This window comes from Zeus faber (genome assembly GCF_960531495.2).
Source record: "Zeus faber genome assembly, chromosome: 7".
Lineage (NCBI taxonomy): Eukaryota > Metazoa > Chordata > Actinopteri > Zeiformes > Zeidae > Zeus > Zeus faber.
The window spans coordinates 9,373,621-9,397,832 of NC_137203.1; the positions used below are offsets into that span (position 1 = coordinate 9,373,621).

At 41.2% G+C, this 24,212-nt stretch overlaps 2 protein-coding genes across 2 annotated transcripts; both read right to left on the minus strand.

The window, feature by feature from the left end:
• Nucleotides 1-815: 815 nt before the first annotated feature.
• ndufs4 (NADH:ubiquinone oxidoreductase subunit S4) lies at nt 816-16,700 on the minus strand. Its single transcript, XM_080003919.1, has 5 exons — nt 16,399-16,700; nt 14,221-14,299; nt 2,198-2,370; nt 1,982-2,055; nt 816-1,023 (listed from the first exon to the last, which is right to left on the minus strand). Exons 1-5 carry the CDS (start codon nt 16,479-16,481, stop codon nt 920-922), a joined length of 513 nt encoding a protein of 170 aa, XP_079860045.1. The 5' UTR covers nt 16,482-16,700; the 3' UTR covers nt 816-919.
• A 758-nt stretch (nt 16,701-17,458) lies between these two features.
• On the minus strand, nt 17,459-24,212 carry fsta (follistatin a). The gene is made up of 6 exons (XM_080003241.1): nt 24,093-24,212; nt 22,331-22,522; nt 21,938-22,156; nt 21,427-21,651; nt 20,778-21,008; nt 17,459-18,553 (listed from the first exon to the last, which is right to left on the minus strand). The coding sequence occupies exons 1-6, from the start codon at nt 24,181-24,183 to the stop codon at nt 18,465-18,467; spliced, it is 1,047 nt and encodes a 348-aa protein (XP_079859367.1). The 5' UTR covers nt 24,184-24,212; the 3' UTR covers nt 17,459-18,464.

A 24,212-nucleotide genomic window follows, 5' to 3' on the forward strand; every position in this document is an offset into this window, starting at 1 on the left:
CATGCCGCCGCTCATTTCTTGCATTCAGACGGGCCATTGCGCTCATGTCGGATCGGCCCTTGTGATGTGCCGAGTGACGGCACAAAATAAATAGCGAGCGCGAGGCTGCGAGGGATTTGCATTGCAGCACGTTAATTAATGAAGGGTTATACCAATTAAGGGTCGGTGAATGGTGTGCGAATATCCGAGCAGTCACGCAGTTTGGGGCTCAGCGGAGAGTAACACCACTGTTTACTGAACACAAAGAGCATAAACAAGAGCTGGCAACAAGTGCACTGTCAAGTGTGAATAGTCGGGCATTTGAAAGAATTTACAGTTTAACGTTTCAAAGCAGCTCTGCTAGAGCTCAGTGGGGTTTGAGTGTTTGTATGACTCAATTAAGACGTATAGTCTTAATTATAAGTCAAGGAATTGGCTCCACGCAGGGTCTGGATGCAAATTGAAAAGCAACTTGTGTATCAGTGTGTTTCCACTTAATTACCCATTCAGGAGACTGGTAAAGGAGTGTAACGTTTAACGGACCAGTTGGATCTTACATCGTTTTTTGATCATCTAGAGGTCAAAAGGTGTGTGCCATTTTAAAATATGAACAACTTTGGGATTAGGATTTATTTTGTGTTTGCTCTCACATCTGTCCTCCAAAACAAACAGTCACGCAAGAAAAATGTTATTGGGCTTAAAGATATTCATCCGTGTTTGGTTCCGCTGTTTGGTGACCCCTCTACCACGACTTTTTTGACCGAACCCCGTTGTAGTTTAGAAAATAAGCAATGAAATGAATATTTAACCAATAAAAATGTTAACAGCCAACACAATTCACTTAAACATATTTATATATTTATTAGGAGGTTGAAAATGTACAAGTTTTGTTTTTTTTGCAGCGAGGTCACGCGGCTGAGCAGAGGGGGTGTCATCGGTTTTACTTAGCGGACCTTCTGGTCCTTTTGTCCCAGGAGAAGTTTGCGCCGTAAGACTTCACCCTGGGCTTTGAACTTCTTTTCTCTGTTATGTCGAAGCTCCAACCTGAGCAAAACAAAACCAAAACAGCGCAGTGAGCCACGGTGCGAAGAACATCTCGTGTATTCCTTTTGGAACACGCTCCAGCCACGGCGAGGTGCGCGGTGGATGCCGGCGGGCTGTGTGGCGACAGGACGGCCCCTTAATCGCTTTCTTAAAACAATAAACAGAAAAAGGTTATTTCCTCTGCTCGCTTCAACAAAGCGTTCCAGGCCATTCCGAGTGCACGTCTCTTGTTCCTAATATCGGCCCAACGCTGTAAATCCTTGTTGTAGCGTGAAGAAAGCAAAGAAGCGGGAAACAAACAAACCGCATTCAATTCGCAATACCAAAGAATGTTGGCTTTTACATTTGAACAGTTGTAGAAATAAATACAACGAGAATTTACAATTAACACTAAAAGTATCAGATTCCAGTGTCAGTGAGCTGGGGCACGTACTTATTGTTACAGTATCTTCACTTGTGATTTGATGTCAGTGGGAACTATGAGATAAAATATTAATATTGTGACAAAGTTACAGGATTTGATGAAAACTCAGCAGCAGACAGCTAATAAATAACTAGACGGTAAGAAACAACTTAGTGAATCCATATCTGACCCTAACCCTGACTTTTTATGACTGATTTCAGGAAGGTTATTTGTTCTCTACATTATGCAAGTTTTGCTTATTTGAATACCATCTCAAAAGAGATATCGTTTGACTGCGAAAGCAAAAAGCCTCATAGGATCATTAGAGTTTATAGGATTATATCTTTAATTCTTGTTACTATTCTCACTAATGCACTGCTATTTCTCATATTATTGCATTATACTATTTGCGTTTTTCCATGGCATATTGGGCTCACTAGTTAACAGTGTTGTTACTGTGTATGGACTTCTGTTTAAATGTGAACATATATTCAACTTGCACTGTAACACCTGACCACAATAAAGGGTTATCTTTATTCTCAAAGATTATTTTACCATTTTTGTCAGCGAAGGCAATGGCGTCCTCCTTGGAGGAAAAGGTGAGAACCATGTTGGATAAGGGATCACCCCTGAAAAACAAAACACTCCCGTTAGAATGTGTTCAGCGGAAAATGTAAAAAAAAAAAAAAAGTGTTGACATTTTCTGATATATCCCAGAAACGACAACATCTCGTTTGAATCCAAGCCCATTTTAAAGGAGATGCTGCTTACGTGGAGGACCAGCCCATCAGAGGGTTTTCCCAGCGCTCTCTGGTGTCAAAGTCCATCTTCCACTTCTTGGTGGAGTTGATCCCAGACTGCATGGCTGTTTTGGTGGGAACAAAGATGCGTACTTTGCGTGTTTTAATGTGCTCCTCCGGCACGCCCGTCAAAGGGGTGATGTCCTGGGAGAGGAAACAAGAGCCACAAGTTGAAAGGACTGAAATGCAATTCACACACTTCTCAATTCATAAATAATGGTCCTACAATGACATCTGATCGGTGATAATACATTATTCCCATATCGACGTTAATGAGAAACAGCTCTGTTCCCTCCTTCAGTTCAAAACATTAACTACTTGATGATATTTTTATGCTGATGTTTAATTGAGGATGAGTTGAACTTTTGTGGTAAAAATTTAAAAAAAAAGATCATTCTTAATGGCATAAGGTGTACATACAATTACAAGAAAACACATTTAATCAGCAAAACATTTAACAAACAACATAGTTTGAGTTTATTGCTTAACAGTTGAAAACAGGATAAATGCTTCTGATAAACAACTCTGAAAAGTTCCAACTATCATGGACACCTAGAACCTCATGAAATAGAAAAATGGGTAATTTTATTATCAATTAAAGATCATTTAAAAAATAGACCTCATTTTATTACTGTTCCAGTAAACCTTTACCTAGAACTTTGCAGTAAAAATTTACATAAACACATAAATGATGGGGATGTAAACTGTGAATTATATATTTCTTTGTTATTTTGTTAATAAAACTATCAGCCCCGAGTTGTGATGTAGAATCGGTCCTTCATTGCCTCCCTTTCACGGAAGACAAAACATGGAAGTGAAATGAAAGTTCAGGACAAGCAGACAAAACAAAGAACAAAGGAGGTTGGTACAGTCCTGTGAGAGAGCCATCCTTATCTTATTACGTCAGAAAACAAAACTAATTGAGCTGTTCCTGGTGACAGACTTCCCAAGGGCCTTCCAGCGTCTTTATTTTAACTGTTATTTGACTTGGTGACGGACATCTTTTACACCCCCTTTGCCAGAATATTTGGCAATGAAACCGTGCCAAGATGTCTATGAGGCTAAAGTACGTCGTTTGTGTAGCTTTAGAAACAAAAAGGGGGCATTTGTCCGCAGCAAAATACAATAATCTAGCCATTAATAATCTCAGCAGAAATTTAAAAAATAAAACAACCAACATCACCCACACCAAGTTCACTTTAGTTTTAAATCGTGGTATTTTACATTCAATAGCAATTAAAACCCTTTGAGTAATAACAAAAAAAGTTTGTAGAAATTACAGATATATATATGTACAAAATATGGATTATTCAATAGCCCTCTAGTATTAAACACAACAGGCTGACACTATTTAGGTCGATAAAATAAAACAATTATAGAGGAATAATGACTATTCACCGTAATCTAAATCCAACTAAAAGTCATTATTCAAGCCCTTCACAAAGTAGGCCACCACAAGAAGAACAGGAGGACCTTTGGACGTAAATGCATATTCCTGGGCCACTGAAACCCATTCAAGCGCCTACAGAAGATCTCGCCTAATTCTTCAGGGAATTAGCAAACAAGCAATGGGAAGTCTGCCACAAAACGTAGACAAACCTCCCAGCACGCAGGCAGCAGCCACCCAAGACTCGGGGCATTCCAGGGTGCTCCCCTTTCAATAAAATCATTTTACACATTTCAATGACCATTACAACTTCAAAGAATCAATGTTTGATCATTGTCCATCATCTGCCAGTTGATTTGTATAAAGAGGGTCTTTTTGCATGAACTCCTCACAAAAGCCTGCCTTTCCTGTGGCGCAGATTGTTTTCCCCGATGATAGTTAAGCCTAGTAAATTACAGCTCCAATTGCTAAAACTACAGTCTGCTTCGGTCCAACATCTTTTGCCAACCTAAAAGCTAGGCCAGATTGAGTTTAATCATGAACAAGATCTACAGACGCAAACAGACTGTTAAAATTAAAAGAAAAGAAGGACGGGGGGGGGGGGGCTTCATGAGTACTTGGTAATTATTTCCGGTTGCCCTATCTACTTAACCTTAACAATTCCTCCTTGTCAGAGAGAGAAGGAAAACATGTTCTTTTCACCAAGAGGGAGTACTGGCAGACAGTTCATGACACAGAAAGTTGGACGATAGATAGACAGATAAACAGATAGACGGATAGATAATCAATCAGCAGTGAACGGCAGTCTCTACAGTTCCCTCTTGCAAAACACCTCTTAAAAGATTGGGGCATGGAAATCCTTCTCCTAGACACATGTAGGGGTTGGACGTTATTCCCTCGGGAACAGCAGGTCAGAGTATGGTGACATGTATGTATGTTACATAAACCACAACTGACACATGGGGGCCATGTATGGCAAACTCATGCAATAATCTCTCCAGATGTAGCCAACCTTAAATCACACATTATGCATGGGTGAGCACAAAAGGTGCCTCATGAATAAGGGAGGATGTGTCAAAACAGAAGCTCTGCCAATGCGCTGAAAATACTCTGCTCATTATCTTACATTGTTTGAAAAAGTACAAGTCTAGACTTCTTCAATTCTTGCATACATTACACCAAAACCTAGGAGGGCTACCGGCACAACAGACGCACCCACAATGCCTCAACCCACAAAGAGAATGATTGTGGCTGGAATGTGGTGTGTTCCCAGGAAGACTAGAGTGGGCCATCACAAAAGGAAATCCACACGGCGGGCACTTTTTCTTCTGACACGTACAGGAAGCAAAATGAAAACTATGAAGTTTGACACTATTCACAGGGCCTTCACAGGGCCCTACAATACCTGGCTGCGCAGACAGAATGCCGGGCTTAAAAGAGGGGGGAAAAAGACTGGCAAAGTCCCCGTCACGTAAAAGCGTGTCGATATTTTTGACACCTCCAGGCTCCTCGCCGAATAAAGAGCATGGGGCTTGTCGCTGTGGGGCCGCTGGGCCCTTCAGAATGCCTTAATGCTGGTACCCCTAATGCTCCAACAGAGATCTGGGATAGGAGAAGATTTCCATGTAAACAAGGGGGGGGGGGATACAAAAAAAAAATTTGCCCCACTTATTGAGCATATCAATAAAGTGCATTTACAGTGTATTAAAACGAAAAACAAACGCCTTCCTCTGAAGCACTACAAGGTGTACAATAGCTGCATGCAAAGGTTGGCCAAGATAATAAAAATCATGAACTTTCTGATGAATCATGGAATTTTTTGATTTCTGGTGACCACTTTTCTTAATTTTGTGCAGGTCTAGATACACTACGAGTAGAACGAATCGTGGCAGGTTAGATTGATTTGCAGGTGAGTATCTCCTACAGTTTATACAGCTGTTGTTTGGACTATAGACGCCAATATTCTCTCAAATGGAACGCATATTATTGTGTCATATGTGTCTATCCTAACGCATTACACAACAAATATTATTTAATATTCATTACATTTGGATCCGAACTTCAGATACTATTGAAAATAATATCTGCAGGTCTGAGCCAAATGGAATGAAGAATATTTGTGTTGTGTAATGAATTAGGATAACGACACACCCTATAAAGATTAACTATAATATTAAATGCAGCTTTAAAAATGTATTTGAGAACATAGAAGCCATTGACTTGCATTTCGCTTTTCTAACCACTGCCAGTGTAAATATCATAAGGTATTGGGTTTTGACGGGAGATGAGACCATATGATGTCTGACAAAATACCTACACTGTTTGAAAAGTGTGGAGCAGGATCTGGTCTTTCAAATGCATTACTGTTAACTCACTTATTGAAGTAAATTGCCCTGTCATTTCACTTAATCACTATATACTCCCTTTGTGCCTACTCAGATGAACGGGATCATCTTCAAGCTAAAATAAACCCTCAAAGAGAACACATGCTTTTGCAATGAATCTGGACAGCTCAATCAATATTTGTGAACATAACCAACAAGCTCTCCAAGCTACAAAGCAGAGGGGTGGAATAAAAAAACCTAATTCGATATAGTGGAGCGATATTAACTTGAATTGCTAAACATAAGCTGCTTTCACACATGTACTCCGGATGTCGGGACACCCGGAACCTGATTATCCGGACATTGTCCGGAGTCGCCCTTTCACACATGTAACAAAAAAACGGAGATCCTCCGTGTCGTACACGGTTACATCACCTGGAAACAATCGGTTTGGTTTAGACGAGGGGCGGAGCCCAGGTAGAGCGTGCAGGAGGCAGGAGCAATGACGCTGCATAGTTTTAGCACACCCCAGATGGTGGATGAGGCTACAGACTTATCAGTAATTGGGCTTTTTTTTGCATTGATACTCAGTGTTTGTGGACGTACCAGATATATAAATGAGAGAGTGGAAAGGAATAATAAAGAAAGCAGAAAGGAGTACACAGCAGCTACGCTCAGTGCACAAAGATCCGCACCAAGGTAAATAACTGGTGCATAATTGAGACGTCATCAACACGCAACACGCACACTCACTCTCTGTGAATTATCCAAACAATTACGTGCTCTGTTCACACATGGGCTAAATCGGATATTACCCAGACTTTGTACTAGGGTGCTGGCTGGGTAAAGTCCAGGTCAATTGATAGGGAAATTTGCATTCACACATACAGCTTATTCGGGTTATGTCCAGATACTTTCAGGTTTACAGTGCATGTGTGAAAGCAGCATAACACAGGCTTAAAGACTATGGAATTGTAGTATACACCGATCAGCCACAACATTAAAACCACCACTAACAACCACTAATATTATATAGCTCCCCCTCTCACGTCAGCAAAACAGCGTTGACCCGGAATGGACTCTTCAAGACCTCCTGTGGTATCTGGCACCAAAATGTTAGCAGCAGATCTTTTAAGTCCTGGAAGTTGTGAGGTGGGGCCCCGATGGATCGGGCTTGTTGTTCCAGCACATCCAACAGATGCTTGATCGGATTGGTCCCTAACCCCCCACCCCGATTCATCAGCCCTTGCCACCTTCTTCCATTGCTCCATGGTCCAGTTCTGACGCTCACACACCCATTGTAGACGCTTTCAGCGGTGGACAGGTCTCGTCATGGGCACCCTGACTGGTCTGCGGCTACACAGCCCCATACGCAACAAGCTGCAATGCACTGTGTGTTCTGACACCTTTCTATCATAGCAGCATTAACTTTTTCACCAATTTGTGCTACAGTAGCTCTTCTGTTGGATTGGACCAGACGGGCCAGACTTTGCTCCCCACTTGCATCAATGAGCCCATGGGTGTCCATGACCTTGTAGCCGGTTCATCAGTTGTCCTTGCTTGGACCACTTTTGGTAGGTACTAACCACTGCATACTGGGAACACCCCACAAGACCTGCCGTTTTGGAGATGCTCTGACCCAGTCGTATAGCCATCACATATTTGGCCCTTGTCGTAGTTTCTCAGATCCTTTCACTTGCCCATTTTTCCTGCTTACAACACATCAACTTCAAGAACTGGCTGTTCCCTTGCTGCCCCATATATCCCACACCCTGACAGGTGCCACTGGAACAAAATGAGCAATTTTATTCACTTCACCTGTCAGTGGTTTTAATGTTGTGGCTGATTGGTGTATTTCAGGAGTTGTTTTTTTTATTTCCCATTAATTGACAGGAAGGGAGGACCTTTTGTCTATTGATTTGTTATTTAATAGGTATCATTGTTTTGATGGGAATTTCTACATTTTGGGGTCTTTTTTAATGTATGTATTAGGGATGCATTGTGAAATTCGGGGGCGATAGCAATGTTTAAAATAACAATTTGGCCATGGTTGGTATTTATTCCCCCTTTTGTGCCAGGGAAACAAAGAAATCTTCATTATAGAAAATATAACTGAACTGAAGTGTTTTAGCCCTTCATCACACTATCTTTGAATGAGCACAAATTCAGTCATACAAATTTATGAAACAACCTTTAATATAATCTTTCACATGACAAAGATTCTTCTTGTGAAAAATAATTGTTTCAAAACCCTTTTTAGCCTGCTATACAACGCATCACTATCAGTACATACTGTATAGCCCAACAAAAAATATTTGTGGGAAACATAATATAAATGTAAAAGTGATTAGAAAAGCAATAAAGTTAAAATAATCAAAGTTAAAATATTTAAACTTTTTTTCATCCTCCGCAATGGAATTACCTTGACTGTAAGGACCTTACAGTCATGGCGAAAGCTACTACGCATTTTTTCTGCGACTGACTGAGTTTTGCACTGCAGTGACGGACATTTTCTCAGGAATATAGCAGCATTTTATAGCTTAAATGGCTTAAATAATAACCATGGATTGATATAAAAGTAGTTTTTCCGATATATTAATTGCATGGAGCTGTTTGCTGCTATAGCAAGGAAGCAGATGGAGGATTTGGACATGGGCTAGCGTGGCAAGGTTGATCTGGTGATAAAGTTGCAGCTCCAGAATTTTTATTATTTCACACACACACACACACACACACACACACACACACACACACACACACACACACACACACACACACACACACACACACACACACACGGCAGTCTTTGTACATCACCATAGCAACATATCACTATGCTTGTTTCATTTTGCCGTCCTACTTCCCCCGTCCTGTTCCCCTCCATGTGAACGTGGCATCAGACCGCAAATAACCAACACAACACAATTTAGCCAGTGCAAAATTGATGTGACACAACAGATAAACATCGGCCACTGCCATCGGTGAATGTCATCTGATTTGCCAATAAATTGGTGACTTGCTAATATGTAAACGGAAGGAAAGGAAACTTGGAGACTTATCAAACATTTCTGATCAAGGCATCACTAAAACGTCATGGAATCTCACAGTCTTAATAAATGAAAAAATAAACTAAAGGAGTGCATATTTGTGATGACATGCTTTCAACAGGAGTACACCCAGGATTGGGTTGGGTAAGGGTGGACACTTTGACAGATGTGCTAAGAGCGCGGTCAGCCTTCCGTTTCTACTCCGAGACAAGGGGAAAACCCAAACGCCAAAACTGCAGCTTGGTAGCCTGGTAGGGGTCGCAAGGTCAACCTCGCTGATTCATGTTGAGTCAGCGTGTGGCGAAAGCCCAAACACATCACCCTTAACCCCCTCCAGTGTCCAGCCCCACACCCAGACCAAGGGCCTCACTCATCACTCTCCACAAGTTCCCACCTTGAGACATCTTTGAAGTGCAAAGAGCGGGCCAATTACCAATTGGGTGTAGTGGTCGTCTCTAATAGAAACAAATATTGTGTTGCTTGCTGCAAAAAAAAAAAAAAAAAGGACCTGTAGCACCTGGTGCCACGGGTCATCTTGAATTTCACATTGCACATACCGATGAGGATCGGAATCTAATATTGGGTGGGTGCTGGGAAGTATGTCAGTGGAAAGTATGATGAATTTGCTGGACATGGTGACACTCTTTTTTGTCTGCTGTGGTTGTGACTGAGTTAAAGCATTTGCCTTCCTAAAATGATATTAGGAATCCAAGGAGGAAAACATTGCCTATAGTGAGAGCTATAATGACAGCGTCTCCATTCTCTTACTACAAGGACTTATTGAAGTTTTGTTGAAGAATTTGAAACAATCAAAACACCATATGGTGTAAGGCTTTATCAATAATCTGCAGGAAGTAACTAGCTTTCTCATGACGGAGAAATGGATCTAAAAGTATAATTATTGTGCGATTACATTTTTGAATTGATTAAAAATGTGAAGAATAACAGACTTATATAGTGATTGATACAATTTAGGCAAATGGTGCTAGCATAGAAGCTTTTTTTGTTTTTTAACGTAGCTCTTGCAAACTTCACTAATTGATCAGCTGGACGCTTCCTAAAATTGCCAAATGCTGACAGAACTGAAAAGCCCATGAGAGGCTTATTATGGGCGGCGTTAATGAATGAAACACTATTTAGTGGATGACACATAATAAAGCCTCTTGTCTGGCACTCTTCAAAAGAGCCACATCCTCTGACCCGCTACTCCAAACTTGAGCTGAGAGGTTTTTTGCATAAGTGCACCGTACGAGAGGGCAACCAGACACAAAATAGACACTTAAGTTGCCTGTGTGCAAAAGAAGGGAGCGAGGGTGGGAGAAATGGATGAGAGAGGGGGGGGGGGGGGGGGTTGAATGTGGTCTGCCCCACTGTAGGTCACTTTGTGTCTGTGGCTAGACAGGCTTAGAGAATTTACACCCATGTACTGTAGACTTAAACTGCTTGTGCTAAAAATAACCCAGAGTCTGCATTGCTTTTTTTTTTTGCATTTCTAAATACTAATTGTCCTACCCAGCCAGGTGTACGCCTGCTCAGTGTTTCTGGATGTGATCGCATCTACCATTGTGGTTAGTTGCAAAAGCTACTTGTTCTGATGAATGCTTCATTTGCTTTATTTTTATTTTATTTTTTTAAGTTTGGTCGTGAATTTCAACTGATAATCAAAACCATGTAGTCCTAGATGTTGAATGGATTTTGGATCCATTGAAATTAATCTGTTGTCCAGCTTTCCCTGAGCAAGCACATAATTAATGAAATATGTACAGATATTTCTGTTGGACAAAACTAGTCGCTTTCTGAATGTGCACAATGTCTATCTTTGAATGTGTTTTTTTGGTCTTCACCCAAAAAAAAAAAAAAAAAAAAATCTGCCTTTTGACTTTCTTTCCTCGTGTGATCATCAGACCCTCAATGTTTTGACCAGATGGTATCTTCAATGTAAAAAAAACGTGACAAACCAAATGACAGATTAGCTAATTTAACATGCCAATCATCAAATAGACCTACTGTGCTTTTCCCCAAAGTTCTTCCATTCCCCAAACTCTCATAACTAACCCCTTCTGTCTCGTAAAACCCTAGTGCCTTTAGACAACTCTATAACAAGGCTTCACGAGCGCTTTAAGATCATGGTGTTGTCTTTATGTGGACAGCGGGGAGGGTGCTTGGCCCGGGAGAGAAGCAGGAATAGCCTCTAAGACAGTTGGGCATATGTAAAAGATACAGTATTATTACAACATTAGAGCCTCTTGATCGTCTGTGTTTACTTTGTGCTGTTCGGCGCACAGAACAGAACTCAACTGACTGTTAAGGAAACCAGGCTCATGGTTGTTTTTTGGACAAAGCCAAAGAGTAAAGTAAGCACTGCTCTCCCCTGTCCATCCGGACAGGCTTGTCTCTGACCTGGGAGGCAGCAGACATTCCGTGTTAAGCTGTGTATCAGTGGCCAGCCAGCCGGACCCTGGGAGCTGCCCAGCGTGCTTAATCAAACAGTAATTACTAACAAAAGAGGGTCGGCATGTGCACTCTAGGTGACAGCTCTGGGACCCGAGGCACGCAGGTCTTTCTTTGCCACAGTTTACAACATTCAGATGTCGCATTTGAAATTTTGCTCACAAAAATGTAAGGATTTACAGGAGGAGAAACTGTCATTTTGCCACAAGGCTGTTTAATGGAACAATAAGTAACAGATGAAGACAGTTTAGGATGTGTAAGTGACAACAGATTTTCAAAGGATTAGTTCAGTTTAAACTTGGATTCTGCCTTTATACCAAACATTCATTTCTCGTAAGTTTATTTTCATGGAAATGGCCAAGATAAAAACATATGAGCACCGTCATTGAGAAGTGCATTTTATTCGCTTGAAAAACTATATATATATATATATATATATATATATATATATATATATATATATATAGGCCACCATGTCACCACCACTATATCAAGGGTTATTTGAAATGTAAGGATTTGAATGCTCAATCAGGTTCAAACTATAGTACCAAGTGTATTATAGTAGATATTCAAAAGTAATTCACTGCGCAGCAAGCAAGGGTTTTTTTTTTTTCCTCTGGCTGTACGTGAATGCTAGCGCACAAACCCAACATAACCTCCCGTTCAAGATCTTATTGGATCTGTTCACCACGGAAAGCAATTCACACCTATTGATAACCTGATAAATAAACATGTGCTGCATGCCTAAAAGCGAGAGGGCTGTCGCTCGCTCTGTTCCATGTGAGACGGAGACCACTGTACTGTAAACAACTGAGGGCCTCTCTCTCTCCCTCATTTTCTCTCTCCCTCTCTGGTCTGTCTGGGCGAGCATTAGAGTACTTCCCGCCGTCGCCAGCGAGCCACAAAGGAAGCTCTGTGGCCAACAATTCTGAAGTGGCTGCTGTCTTTTTCGTGAGAGTCTCAGGGTGTCTCACAATCTTTTTTTTTATGCAAGCTCCCTTTCTTTCTCTCTCTGCACCCCCACCACCCCCCACCCCATTTTTTTTAAGAGAGGCCCTATTTTTCTCCTCTGCTGTTCCTCTCAGTGGCCCCTACTGTGAGGAGAGACAGACACTCAGCCCAGCCAAAGGTTTGTCTGGCAGTATGGTCAGCTTTGGTCTGGGACAAAAGCACACTGACACTGCCCACACACAGTAACCCCCCATCCTCCACCTCCTACCCACAACAAGTCCACAACAGACTCCCACATTCCCCTCCACCTCTCCCTTTGCTCGTACATCCTATCTTTTTCCTTCTCAATGACAGACTTTGACTACAAAATCTCTCTCGTTGCTGTACAGCTTACTTAGTTGATATGGTGAAAATCAACAGACGTTTCTAACCTTGGCCACTTCAAATGCCGGCTTATCATTGTTTAGGCTGGCGTAGGGGAGTCAGGCTTAATGGCATGAGTGGGGGGCAAATACACCATCGAGCTTAGCTTTTAAGTTAAATACAGCTGTGGAATAACAGTTAAAGAAAATCTAATCTTAAACAATACCAACTGAATTGTAAACTAAAATATGCTTATCAGGTCGAGCCACTTCTCACAAGCTGGCTTTCATTCATTATTCATTATCTTCAAACCGACACAGCTGTGTGGCAGTGTCGCATAAAATAATATGTAATACGCATCAACTGCTTGACATATAGCGTCAAACTTCTAAGCAGTTACACGAATATATCATCTGTGTGTGTTTGTAAATTTAATGTAAATGGCCTGTGATAAAGGGGTAACTTTATATAACGCCATTTGCTTTATTTTTTAATGATCTATGGGTATATTTTTATTTACATATTAATATATATTTTATAAACATTTTATATATTTATTTAAATCAAAGGGTCCACATACAAACATGGTCCAAAAAAAGTATTTCCTTGTTTTACATAACACTGACACATGATGTCATGACCTATAGGGGAAGGTCACAATCTGAAGATTTGTTTTTTTTTTCTTTTCTAATAAATGTATATTTTAAATAATTTATTTCCAATTTTTTTTTCTGTTTTTGCCGCAAAAAGCAAATGTGATTACAGTGGTACATGTATTCATTTTGAAGAGAACAATGAGAAGTGGTGGTGGATGGGAAATAAACTACTATTTGAAGGAAGTATCAGGATTTACTTTGTGGCTTTTCTGGTCTGTATGCCATGAAGTGCTGTATCATATTTAGTGGGGAAATCCAACATTCAAGCAACTGGAACATTTGAAATCATACCATAGAAATTACCATTTCAATTTTATTGGGACTGAGACTACCTGATTTAATAATTATGGTTCATTATTTGCTTGTTTGTTATATTGATGCACTAAACTAAATTGTGATCAATTCTTTGGACATGTTTACATAAACTCAAAGAGTTGTTCCATTTCAATAATTAATAATAAAATATTACCTGTCAAGTGTTGATTTTTATTTCCTTTGATTGAGCCTCACTCTCTATATATTTTCTGTTTTAAGAATGACTATTTGATTTAACATCAAACATTGACTAGTGGCATATGATTACAAAAAGCCTCATGTTTGGTGCAAGCACCTCTTAATAGAGGAAACCAAATCAAGAGCACAAAATCAACAACACAAACACACATGTGCGCAAGCATACTCAAACACACACACATAAGCACAGACACTCACACATACATACACAAAGGGTCTGAAGCAAGCATAGCCTAATTGGATTAAAGTACAGCCGACAGAAAACAAGCCATGTGCCCTGTTAAAAAGGGAGGGATGCTCACCAATTTCTCATCCACTGTGATAAGTTGTGATTGTTGCCCCGGTTTCTCTGCCAGCCTCCATGTTGATGTGCTTGTAGACCTAACGAAATTAGAGTTGGGTGGTCATTACTTGCAAATCAAAGAATATCAAAAGCAGGGGCATCTCAGTCACAAAAAAAGGTAGACAAATTACATTTGACTATAACTGACTATGATTGTCTTTAAAGACTTGGCAGGGACAACAAAGGGAAAGAATAGGAAGAAACAGGGAAGCAATTCTTTCCCCTGCCCGAATCCTAGAGAGTTTAGTGAATTCCTGGGAGTCTCTTATAATTACAGGAAGTGCTCCGCATTGCCTCATCGGCTAACTCTGGGGTGAATATGGACTATGTGGTTCTTTGTGAATACTAAATAGCTGCCTGTAATAGTACAGCTATGCACTCTAGTCAGGAAGAGGAAAGTCTGTCTCAAAATGACTTCATTGGCAGTGTTTCCAGAATTTTTTGAAATTTAAAATTCTTTGAGGAAAAATGTGGAATGTAAAGTATTTTAGTGACGTGGCCTTCTCGAGTGTGACACTGTGCAACTCCCAGACCTTTCCTGGCTTCAAATGGATAAACAAAAACATTTAACTAATAGGATATGTTGAATAAGCAGGGCATAAAATGATGTGGGGCCATCTTAAATTACATAAAAAACAACTAAAACTAAACTAAAAATAAATACTGTGAAACATCCGAGGAAATATTCAATCATACTTTGCTCCGCTATGTATCAGGTTGGGCCAAATCTTAAAAATCTAAATATATTAAGGTATATGAATGTCATTCTGCTATTTGTACTGGTTTGGATGTCCCTGCTATAAATATTTGAGTTAACCATCTCATAACCCCTTATCTTCACACGTAAACATATCAATGGAATGCTAATTTCTATTAACCCAATTTGTCTTTGTTATTCAGGTGTTAAATATTATCAATGCAGTTCAACATTGAAATTATTGATATTGTTGGAAATCTTCAATCATCAACATGAATCCACATTTCGTTTCATAGGCTTAACAAATAGTTCCATTTGGGAAAGCGTGGATTTGCTCTATAGAGCACTTTGGTAGATTTACAACTCCTATGAGATTTTGACATATTAATAGGCATAATATGAATGTAATGATTTCACTGACGAGACCATGAATCAAGGGTCTACAACACTTTTTTTTTTTTGTCCCCTCGGTGTGGGATTGAGCTCCGCCATTATTTATGAGTGTAGGCCTGTTTTTATTTGCACTTTAACCTGCTATCTATGTGATTTTATTCATTGATCTGTTTGTTGGTTTTCATGTCTATGCTTTTCGTGTCTTATGTAAAGCACTTTGAATAGTCTTTGTGTATGAAATGTGCCATATAAATAAACTTGCCTTGCCTTACTAGAACTATGGATATTATCTACTTCCATATTGAAATTGTATGAGATATGAAAGAAAATACTTTATTACAACATACATTATTGCAACCAAAGTTCATTATGTGTTTAATAAAAGGGGAATCTATGGGCAACAAGTGTTTCAAGACAAGGATTTCATCCATAAACACAACATATATACAATTATGATAGCAATATGAATTTGATGTGTATTTTAGATGCCTCATGAAAAAAAAACTTCAGCCAGAGGTTCTGTATTTTAATCAAAACTCTTGCTTCATCTCTAGATCTCGGTGTTACAGTATAGAATAGAGGGCACGTTTAACGGCCAAACGTTAATTGCGACCTTGATGTCAAGAAGATGCAAAGCAGCTTAACCAAGCGACGGTTGAAACAAAATAAAACAATATTGTACATTAATAACCGAGTAACCTTTCGCAGCCTCGCCGATGTTTAGACTGCGTGTTGTGTGTTGTGTAGCTGACAAATAGAATGGTTGTGGCCGGTTGTCGTACCGCTGAAAGCACGATATATACTGAGGTAGCTAAAGGTAGAGAATTATTTTCATATATCCATAGGTTTGATAGTTGTATCAGTCTTTTCGCTGAAAAACTATGATCACCTCTAGCCCCGGCTAGCTAGCGCTCGGTTAGCATCGGTTCGCTCCTGACCTGCTTGCTGGGGCCCGTGTTGTCCACGGTGGCACGAGGGAGAACGTTTAAAAACACTCACAGACACAATTAGAAACACGCCGACGCTTTATCGACATATGTTAATTACCTGGCGGGGTTCAGAAAGACTTTGGCCGCGGCGCCGATCATCGAATTACGTCCCAAACACAAAAGTGACATTGAGGCCGCCATGTTTACTGACAGAGCTCCGGTACGGGGGCTGGGAAGGGACAAAAGCGAGTCGTGCGAGGCGAACAAAAAAAACCGCGCTTGATAAACGACGGAGCTTGAGCGTCGCGCTACAGACGAGACGCTTCGCGATCCGGTTCGCGTCGTTACGGGAATCAACGCTCGAGCAGGGCCAATGCACAACGCCCGCCCGGACGCGCGGATGATGAATTGTCAAAGCATCACACGCCAACAAACACTTTACGGGGGAAACGCATTGAAATACACGGCGCCCCTTCTGTTCGCAAATGACGCGCGACGCGCAGGTCGTGTCGCGTCATTTTCCCGGACGTCGAATTATGTTGAATCGTCTCGTTGCGTCTATTCATATGTTGTGCGGAGCCGAAAAAACTTTTCTCTTTTTCTTTTCTTCCCCTCAAAGTTTTTTTTGTTTGGTTTTTTTTTTTGCCATAGGTTCTAGCGTTCAAGTCCTGGGCATTTGTATTGAATTGTCATCCCCATCGGGTATCATTTTGTTAGAACGGCGGTTATCCATTAAATTAATTCAATATTGCACTTCGTTTGAACAGTATGTGCAAGTTGGCGTTTCATAACTGTGTGCGTGAACAAAAAAATTCACAAAGCATTTTTTGTTTTATCCCCAATTATATCTACCAAGGAACACATTTAAATGTGTTTTTGAGCTCGTATAATTTGACATTTTATATGCCCATCACACTATCAACAGACATACAGTTTACTGTGTATAATGTCTGTGTGGCTATAAAAAAATGCCTGAGCACTTTCATTTAATATGATTATTCTGTAATCATGGTTGACCCTTTAGTAACTAGTTACGAATGTCTTAGTTACTACATTTGGACCATACTAAGCATATTTGTGTATTTTCTTGCTACTTACTCAAGAAGCTGGCAGTGATCAGTGCAAATCAATAATTCAGTCAAGTTTAAGGAAAAGAAAAACTTTTATTGTTTCACTCTTCATATCTGTACAAATACCATCAAACTTTGTATGTACATGTGACATTTACATAAAAAATACAAAACTATATATTCATAACAGAAGTTTGTATTTCTATTGTGATGTTGGAAAATAAAAACGCATTCTGAAAAAAGTGAAAGAACCATAGTGATGTAGCTTGATATTGTGTTAAGTACTGCTGTACGTTAGTCTGTTTCTGCTCTGTGAGAGCATGACGGAGCACATTGGCAAGAAGACAGCACACAAATATTCATGGCACATGTTTTCCCAAATAGTCAAGCATCGCCCCAAACGCCTCTCTGTCCTTAAGTGGAAAACAACAATTAATACTAATGAACAGTGTCCAGCGTTGACACCTTCGTGACAAAACATATCTCGAGGACTCAAATTGAAGAGTGACAACAATCGAACGGCTCCCCATCGCTTCCGTTTCACAGCCACCACACTGCGCCCGCTCCCCATGCACCAGAACCAGTGAGAGAATCCCTTTGGTCAGTTATTATGTGTTGTAAACAAACCAGAAACACATCTGTACATAAAATGATTGATATATTCCCAATAAATAAACACACAGCCTAAACATGCATTTACGTATGTGTGACATAAACATCTGTGATAAAGATTTGACAGAAACAAGCAGATTTTTACAGCTCAGGGAATGCAATTTACAGCTTGCAGAAGACTTTTACTTACACAGTAACATGACAAATAAATAACACTGCTTCTCTTTGGACAAATATATTTCTTCATAAAAAAAAAAAAAAGAAAACGGACAATAACAAAAGAGGGGGAAAATGAGTGGTAACACAATATATCATGATAGATAGTAAGCCTGACAATGTAAATGTATAAATTATAAAACACAAAACACAGTATAAATAAACATCTAGCAGACTGAACTATATGTATACTTCCTTTTTTGTTTAAAAAATAAATAAGCATACACATAATGTACAGGATGGACATGGTTTCTTGCCCTAGGATTGTTACGTTAGTGATGGCGGCCTATCCATCCAGTAAAGATGATAAATGGACATATGCCATGTAGTCTGAGTCCTCATCTTCCCCATCCTCCTCCTGGTCTTCTGTAATGGCTATATGGGAGAATATACGGCAGCTGTTGGATGAACATGGACCACAACAGCGCAAAATAACAACAGCGCACGGAATTGAATTTTCTTTTGAAAAAAGCCGACAGAAAAGCCACTAGAACAGAGCCGCCTTATTCTTTGTGTGTGTGTGTGTGTGTGTGTGTGTGTGTGTGTGTATACGTGTGCACGTGTTTGTGTTGGCAAGGCGCAGCGGAGTGGGGGCGGGTCTGGGGGGGGGGTGCGTGACTTGGCAGTCTACGGTTCACTGTGGCATCCCCAATTATGCAACTACCATTTACATAATCTAGCAAGTCAGGTCAAAGGGACCAGAGGATGGTGGCGATGGGAAGGTAGGAATGATGGGGCTGGGGAGGGGGGTGTGTGTGTGTGGGGGGGGGGGTTCACTGGGTCTGATGGGTCCGACGGCTCAGGTCTCTTTTGAACAGCTTCCTGAAAGCAGACACACACACATAACACACAAAAGAGCTCTTGTGTTTTAAGACTTGTTTTTGTTGTTGTTATTATTATTATTATTATTATTATTATTATTATTATTATTATTATTATTAATAATAATAATAATAATAATAATAATAATATTATTAATATAATTGATAATAATAATATTTTGTTATTATTATTATTATTATTATTATTGTTAATTATTCTTAATATTATTATTTTTATTATTAATAATAATAATAATAATAATAATAATAATAATAATAATATGTTTTGTTATTATTATTATTATTATTATTATTACTACTACTACTGCTAATGCTACTTGGAGGGAGGACTCTGTGTTGCCACCTGACCTTAGCAAGTATTGAGGTATTTTCTTTTTTTTGTTTCTTTCGAAAGAGGATTATTTTTACATGAGACGTGAAAGAAGCGCACGAGCAGGAGAAAGTGTCAGTGTTAACATAGGCAGTCCCTCATGAATCCAAATGGGTGGTGTTTTTTTTGTTTGTTGTTTATCATACATAATCGGACAGACGACACATTCACTATGAAGCAGCCCAACACAATTCTAAGTCAGCTGGTAGACGTTACTTTTCTGATTATGAAATGAAGAGTATTCTTTCACAAGCTTCTTACGCTTATTTGGCATATTGCCAGTTTTTTTGTTTTTTGTTTTTTTTTGGTTTTTTTTGTCAATTCATGAGGTGATCATAAAGTTGGTCCCTTGGAAAAATAATTGTATACCTTAAGGCACATAACATTAAGGTAATCTGTCAGAAAGAAAAAGAAAACAACAATGACTTCATGATGAAAACCCAAATGATTTCATCAAACATTCGTTGACATTGGAATTTTGGAATGTTACTTCCTTGAGGCAATTGCTCAATTTGTTGGATTGTCCCCCAGCTTTCTAAGCATGGAATTGCTCACATTAGTCTATAAATAGGTAGTCTACGTGAAAAATATACTTCAAAATCCACCATGTCTTTAATGGCACCAATGTTACAATCACCTTATGCACAAATTTGTGGTTTCAAATGTTTTCTGTTCTTGCAGACATGTTGGCAGTGCAGTGTATGTCACAAGAGGCGGTGCATTTTGAATTGATTGATTACAGCCAAAAGAAAAAAAAGCAAACTAAAATAGAAAATAAACATTAAAAACACATTAAAAATTAAATTAAAAAAAAATGTGACCATGGATTTTCAAGCTGTAAAGATATGATCACTATCACAAAAAATGCACAAAAAAAAACCTATTGACAAACAACTGCATGAAATTGAAGACAACCTGCTCCGGCAGGTCACTAGCATGACCATAATCTCAACTACATTGTAAAACTCTGGATTGTTCCACTGCAAGTAAGTTAGTCTCTTTTATCATTTGTGTTAGTTTTATGAAGGTAGTTTTTCCTAGACTCCCAAAAAGGAGCCCACTGACTAGTTATTTATCTTTCTATCAGTTTTTTTTTTTGCAGAAAAAAATTTGAAAAAAAAAAACAAAAAAAAACCCAACAACAATAGCCAGCAACAAATATGATATCATGCAAGTTCTTCCATTCCCCAAGTCCTTTTTTCGCTTGCTTAAGCTGTGCTTGGTTGTGTGAGCCAGGTGGAGAGAGAGAAGGGGAGGGTGTCAAGGAGGAGGGAAGCAGCTGGGAGGTACTTGAAGGGGCGATTTTGTCAGGGAAACAACACAGAACATTGTCTTTTGCTTGGATGGGCTGTAGTTTGTTTTGTTTTCTTTCTTTAAATTTACTTACAGTTGCAAGATCCTGAGTGCTTGACTTCCAGAAGAGCCCCCAAAGAGCAAGCAGCTTGCTTCATGGCACATTCGCTGGGATATGTGGTGTTGTCGCTGGCGCACACCGCCTCGTCCGTCCGGCTCTCGGGACACGTCTCGTCACAGAGCGAGCAGCGGCCCCGGCTCATCCTGGCGTCCCACAGGCACTTCTTCCCGGCGCTGCACTGGATGTCCTCGCATGACTTGGCCTCTAAAAAGACAGGGCGGTCCAGGAAAATCTTCGGTTAGATTGATGTCCCTGTTGTTTAGAGGTTGTTGTTGTTGTTGTTGTTTGGGTGCAGTGTAATGGGAGGTAACAAACATTATGGGGTTTGCATTCCCAGTGGGGCTTATATGTGAATAACATCTGATTCATGCATTCGTTTTTCCTGTCCCCGGTCTGTGTCTGTTAGCGGGTAGTAACATCAGGAAACAATAAAACTGGCAGGGATTTCTCTAGCAAACATAAACAACCACAAAATGCATTATCTGGGACCCCACTTGGTGGGACACTGGAAAGAAAATACATGACACATAACGAATCTGGACATGATAAGCCAACTGTGTTCAAAGGGGTCTCTCCCCCGTGGGAGGAGGTCTCATGCTAAGGCTCCGGTTGCAGGACTTACTGACGCATTTTCCCTCGTACGCCACACCGATGGATCGGCCCAGCAGACAGGTCGCCCTCCTCAGGTGACAGGCGCTGGCGTAGACGATCCCGTCGTTTCCACACAGGTACTGCTCGGGTGACGTCACCTCCGGGCAAATCCGGTTACACGTCACGCAGTAGGCGTTGTTGGTTTGGTCCACGACGCATGTGGAGCTGCCCGGGCACAGGACATCACGGCAGGTTTCTGTCAAAAGATGAAATGAGGTCAAATAAGAGGAGACAAGCTTTTATTTGTTTTTATTAGTTTGGCGGGGAATGTGCTGCAATAAAACAGGGACAATGAACATAAATAAGTCAACAAGGCATTGTATGCATGTAAAGTAACATGAGAGCACAAACCAAAGTTGTAAGGCTCAGGCAGAAAAAGTGGTTAAAACATTAAAAACATTAAGAAATAGTCAAATATGACTTAAAAACCCTGCCCTGGTGCAGAGCAACAGCATCACAGAAAAGTCCCTCTGTGTACTCACTCTTGCATTTTCCCTGATACTGCACTTCCAGGTCGGGCTGGCCTTTGCATTTGGACTTCAGCAAGGCACACTCGTCCTTGTAGGTCTTTCCGTCCGAGCCGCAGACGGGTCCATTCCAGGTGATGTTGGAGCAGTCTGGAGCGCACACGCAGCGCGGCTTACTCCTGCGGTTCATCTTGCACCTCTTTCCAGGTCCGCAGTCCACGTTGTCGCAGGTTTCTATAATCAAAACATATATGCATACTACACGGTTACCGATGCACAAGGGTATCTATAAAATAAATAAAGTTATCAGAATACATTTACTGCAAAGACAATATCCTACACATAGTGGAATTCAATGCATAAGGGTGTTAATGAATGAAGGAATGAGAAAACCGAGTGCACCTCCACCTTTGCAAGGTATGCAGTTGGGGGCTCCGCCGTTGAATATCATCCAGCGGAACAGGGTGCTGTTGGGGACGTCCTCCTCGGTCCAGGACGTGCCCAGCCGCCCGCTCCGGCAGCACTCCTCCCTGCTCATGCCGGGCATGTAGAGCACCTGGCAGCGACCGTTTTTCCCCTGCTGCAGCCAGCAATTCCCAGCTGGAGACACAGAGAGGAGACGCTGTGAAAGGAGCCTCTGCTGGAGGTTCCACTGGTGCCTCTGCTGGAGGTTCCACTGGTGCCTCTAATGGAGGTTCCACTGGTGCCTCTAATGGAGGTTCCACTGGTGCCTCTAATGGAGGTTCCACTGGTGCCTCTAATGGAGGTTCCATTGGTGCCTCTAATGAAGGTTCCACTGGTGCCTCGACTTGAGGTTCCACTGGTGCCTCTAATGGAGGTTCCACTGGTTTCTCTACTTGAGGTTCCACTGGTGCCTCTAATGGAGGTTCCACTGGTGCCTCTACTGGGGTTCTACTGGTGCCTGTACTGGAGGTTCCACTGGTGCCTCTACTGGAGGCTCTGACCAAGAAGCACCCCCACCCACTGCAGTATTTTGTCTGATTTTGTGCAAGATTGCTTTAACACTTGCCAATCAGATTGACCAGTCCTACAAGGCAATGCAACTACAACACAAAAAAACAGAAATAATCTTTGGAAAGGTGGGGGTCCTTCTTTTCTATTCGCCTCCCTGCCTGGAATCTTTTTCTTTTCTTTTCTGTGTTTTGGATTTTTTTTAACTATAGCTCAATATAAATAACATTCATTACATATATATATATATATATATATATATACACATATATATTATTATTTTTTTTTTTCACTGGGTTATGACAAAGGCGTCGCAAACTGACTGGACTCCTAAAACCACGCAATCGCGTCGCCTGTCTGCGCGCAAATCAGCAGATTAAAGGCGTGAGAAACACAGACGCAGATGACAAAAGTCGCGATAAACTAAGATTACGACTAAAACATTTATAGATGAAAAGGATGCGGCCCCCCCCTGAACGAACGTTGATCAAATGTTGTTGTTTTTTTCATTTTAGCGCACGAAGTTATAACTGCGCGTAAGGATGGATGTGCAGTTCGAGTCCCCAGACATTCAAGGGGAACCTTCACCCACATAAAAGACCCGACAACAATCACTGGAACCCGAAAGAAGTGGCTCGAAGGAAGGCTCGCGGCATTTATTCGTCACACTTCTTTTTCGCCGGCTCTCACCGGCGCCGTTGGGTCTTCCACGGCAACGGCGCCGGTTGGACCCACGCGCCGCGGACCGGCGCTTTCGACGCGCACAGGTACGGGCGGAGAAACGGGGAGTCCCCGGGCGGCTCGGGGTCGGGACTTTCCGGACCTGCCACACGCGCTCGATCGGACCGCGCGGCACCTGTTTCACGGGCCGCCCCGCAACAAAAAAAAACAACAAAAAAAAACATACAACCCCCCCCCCCCCCCCCCCCCCAAAAAAAAAAAACGGGGAAGGGGAAAAAACGGCAACTAACTGGGAAAGTTTGAGCGCTCCGACGCCCCTCGAACGCACCACACGCACCAGACATCAGCGCTTGACAGACGGAGCAGACGGAGCAGTTGGAGCAAACTTTTTTTGCTTTTCTTTTTACATTTTGTTGTAGCACCCCTCCACCCTCCTCCGCCACCCCCCCCGGGGGGGGGGGTGGCGGAGGAGGGTGGAGGGGTGCTACAACAAAATGACAGACACGCAGATCTTTACCTTGAACTTTCTGGTCTCCCATGAGGTGACAGAGCCATATCGCCAGGAGGATGAAGCCCGGGTGGAGGCGGTGTCTCAGCATCCTAAACATCACGGAGAAGAGCGAGGCGGAGGAGAAGT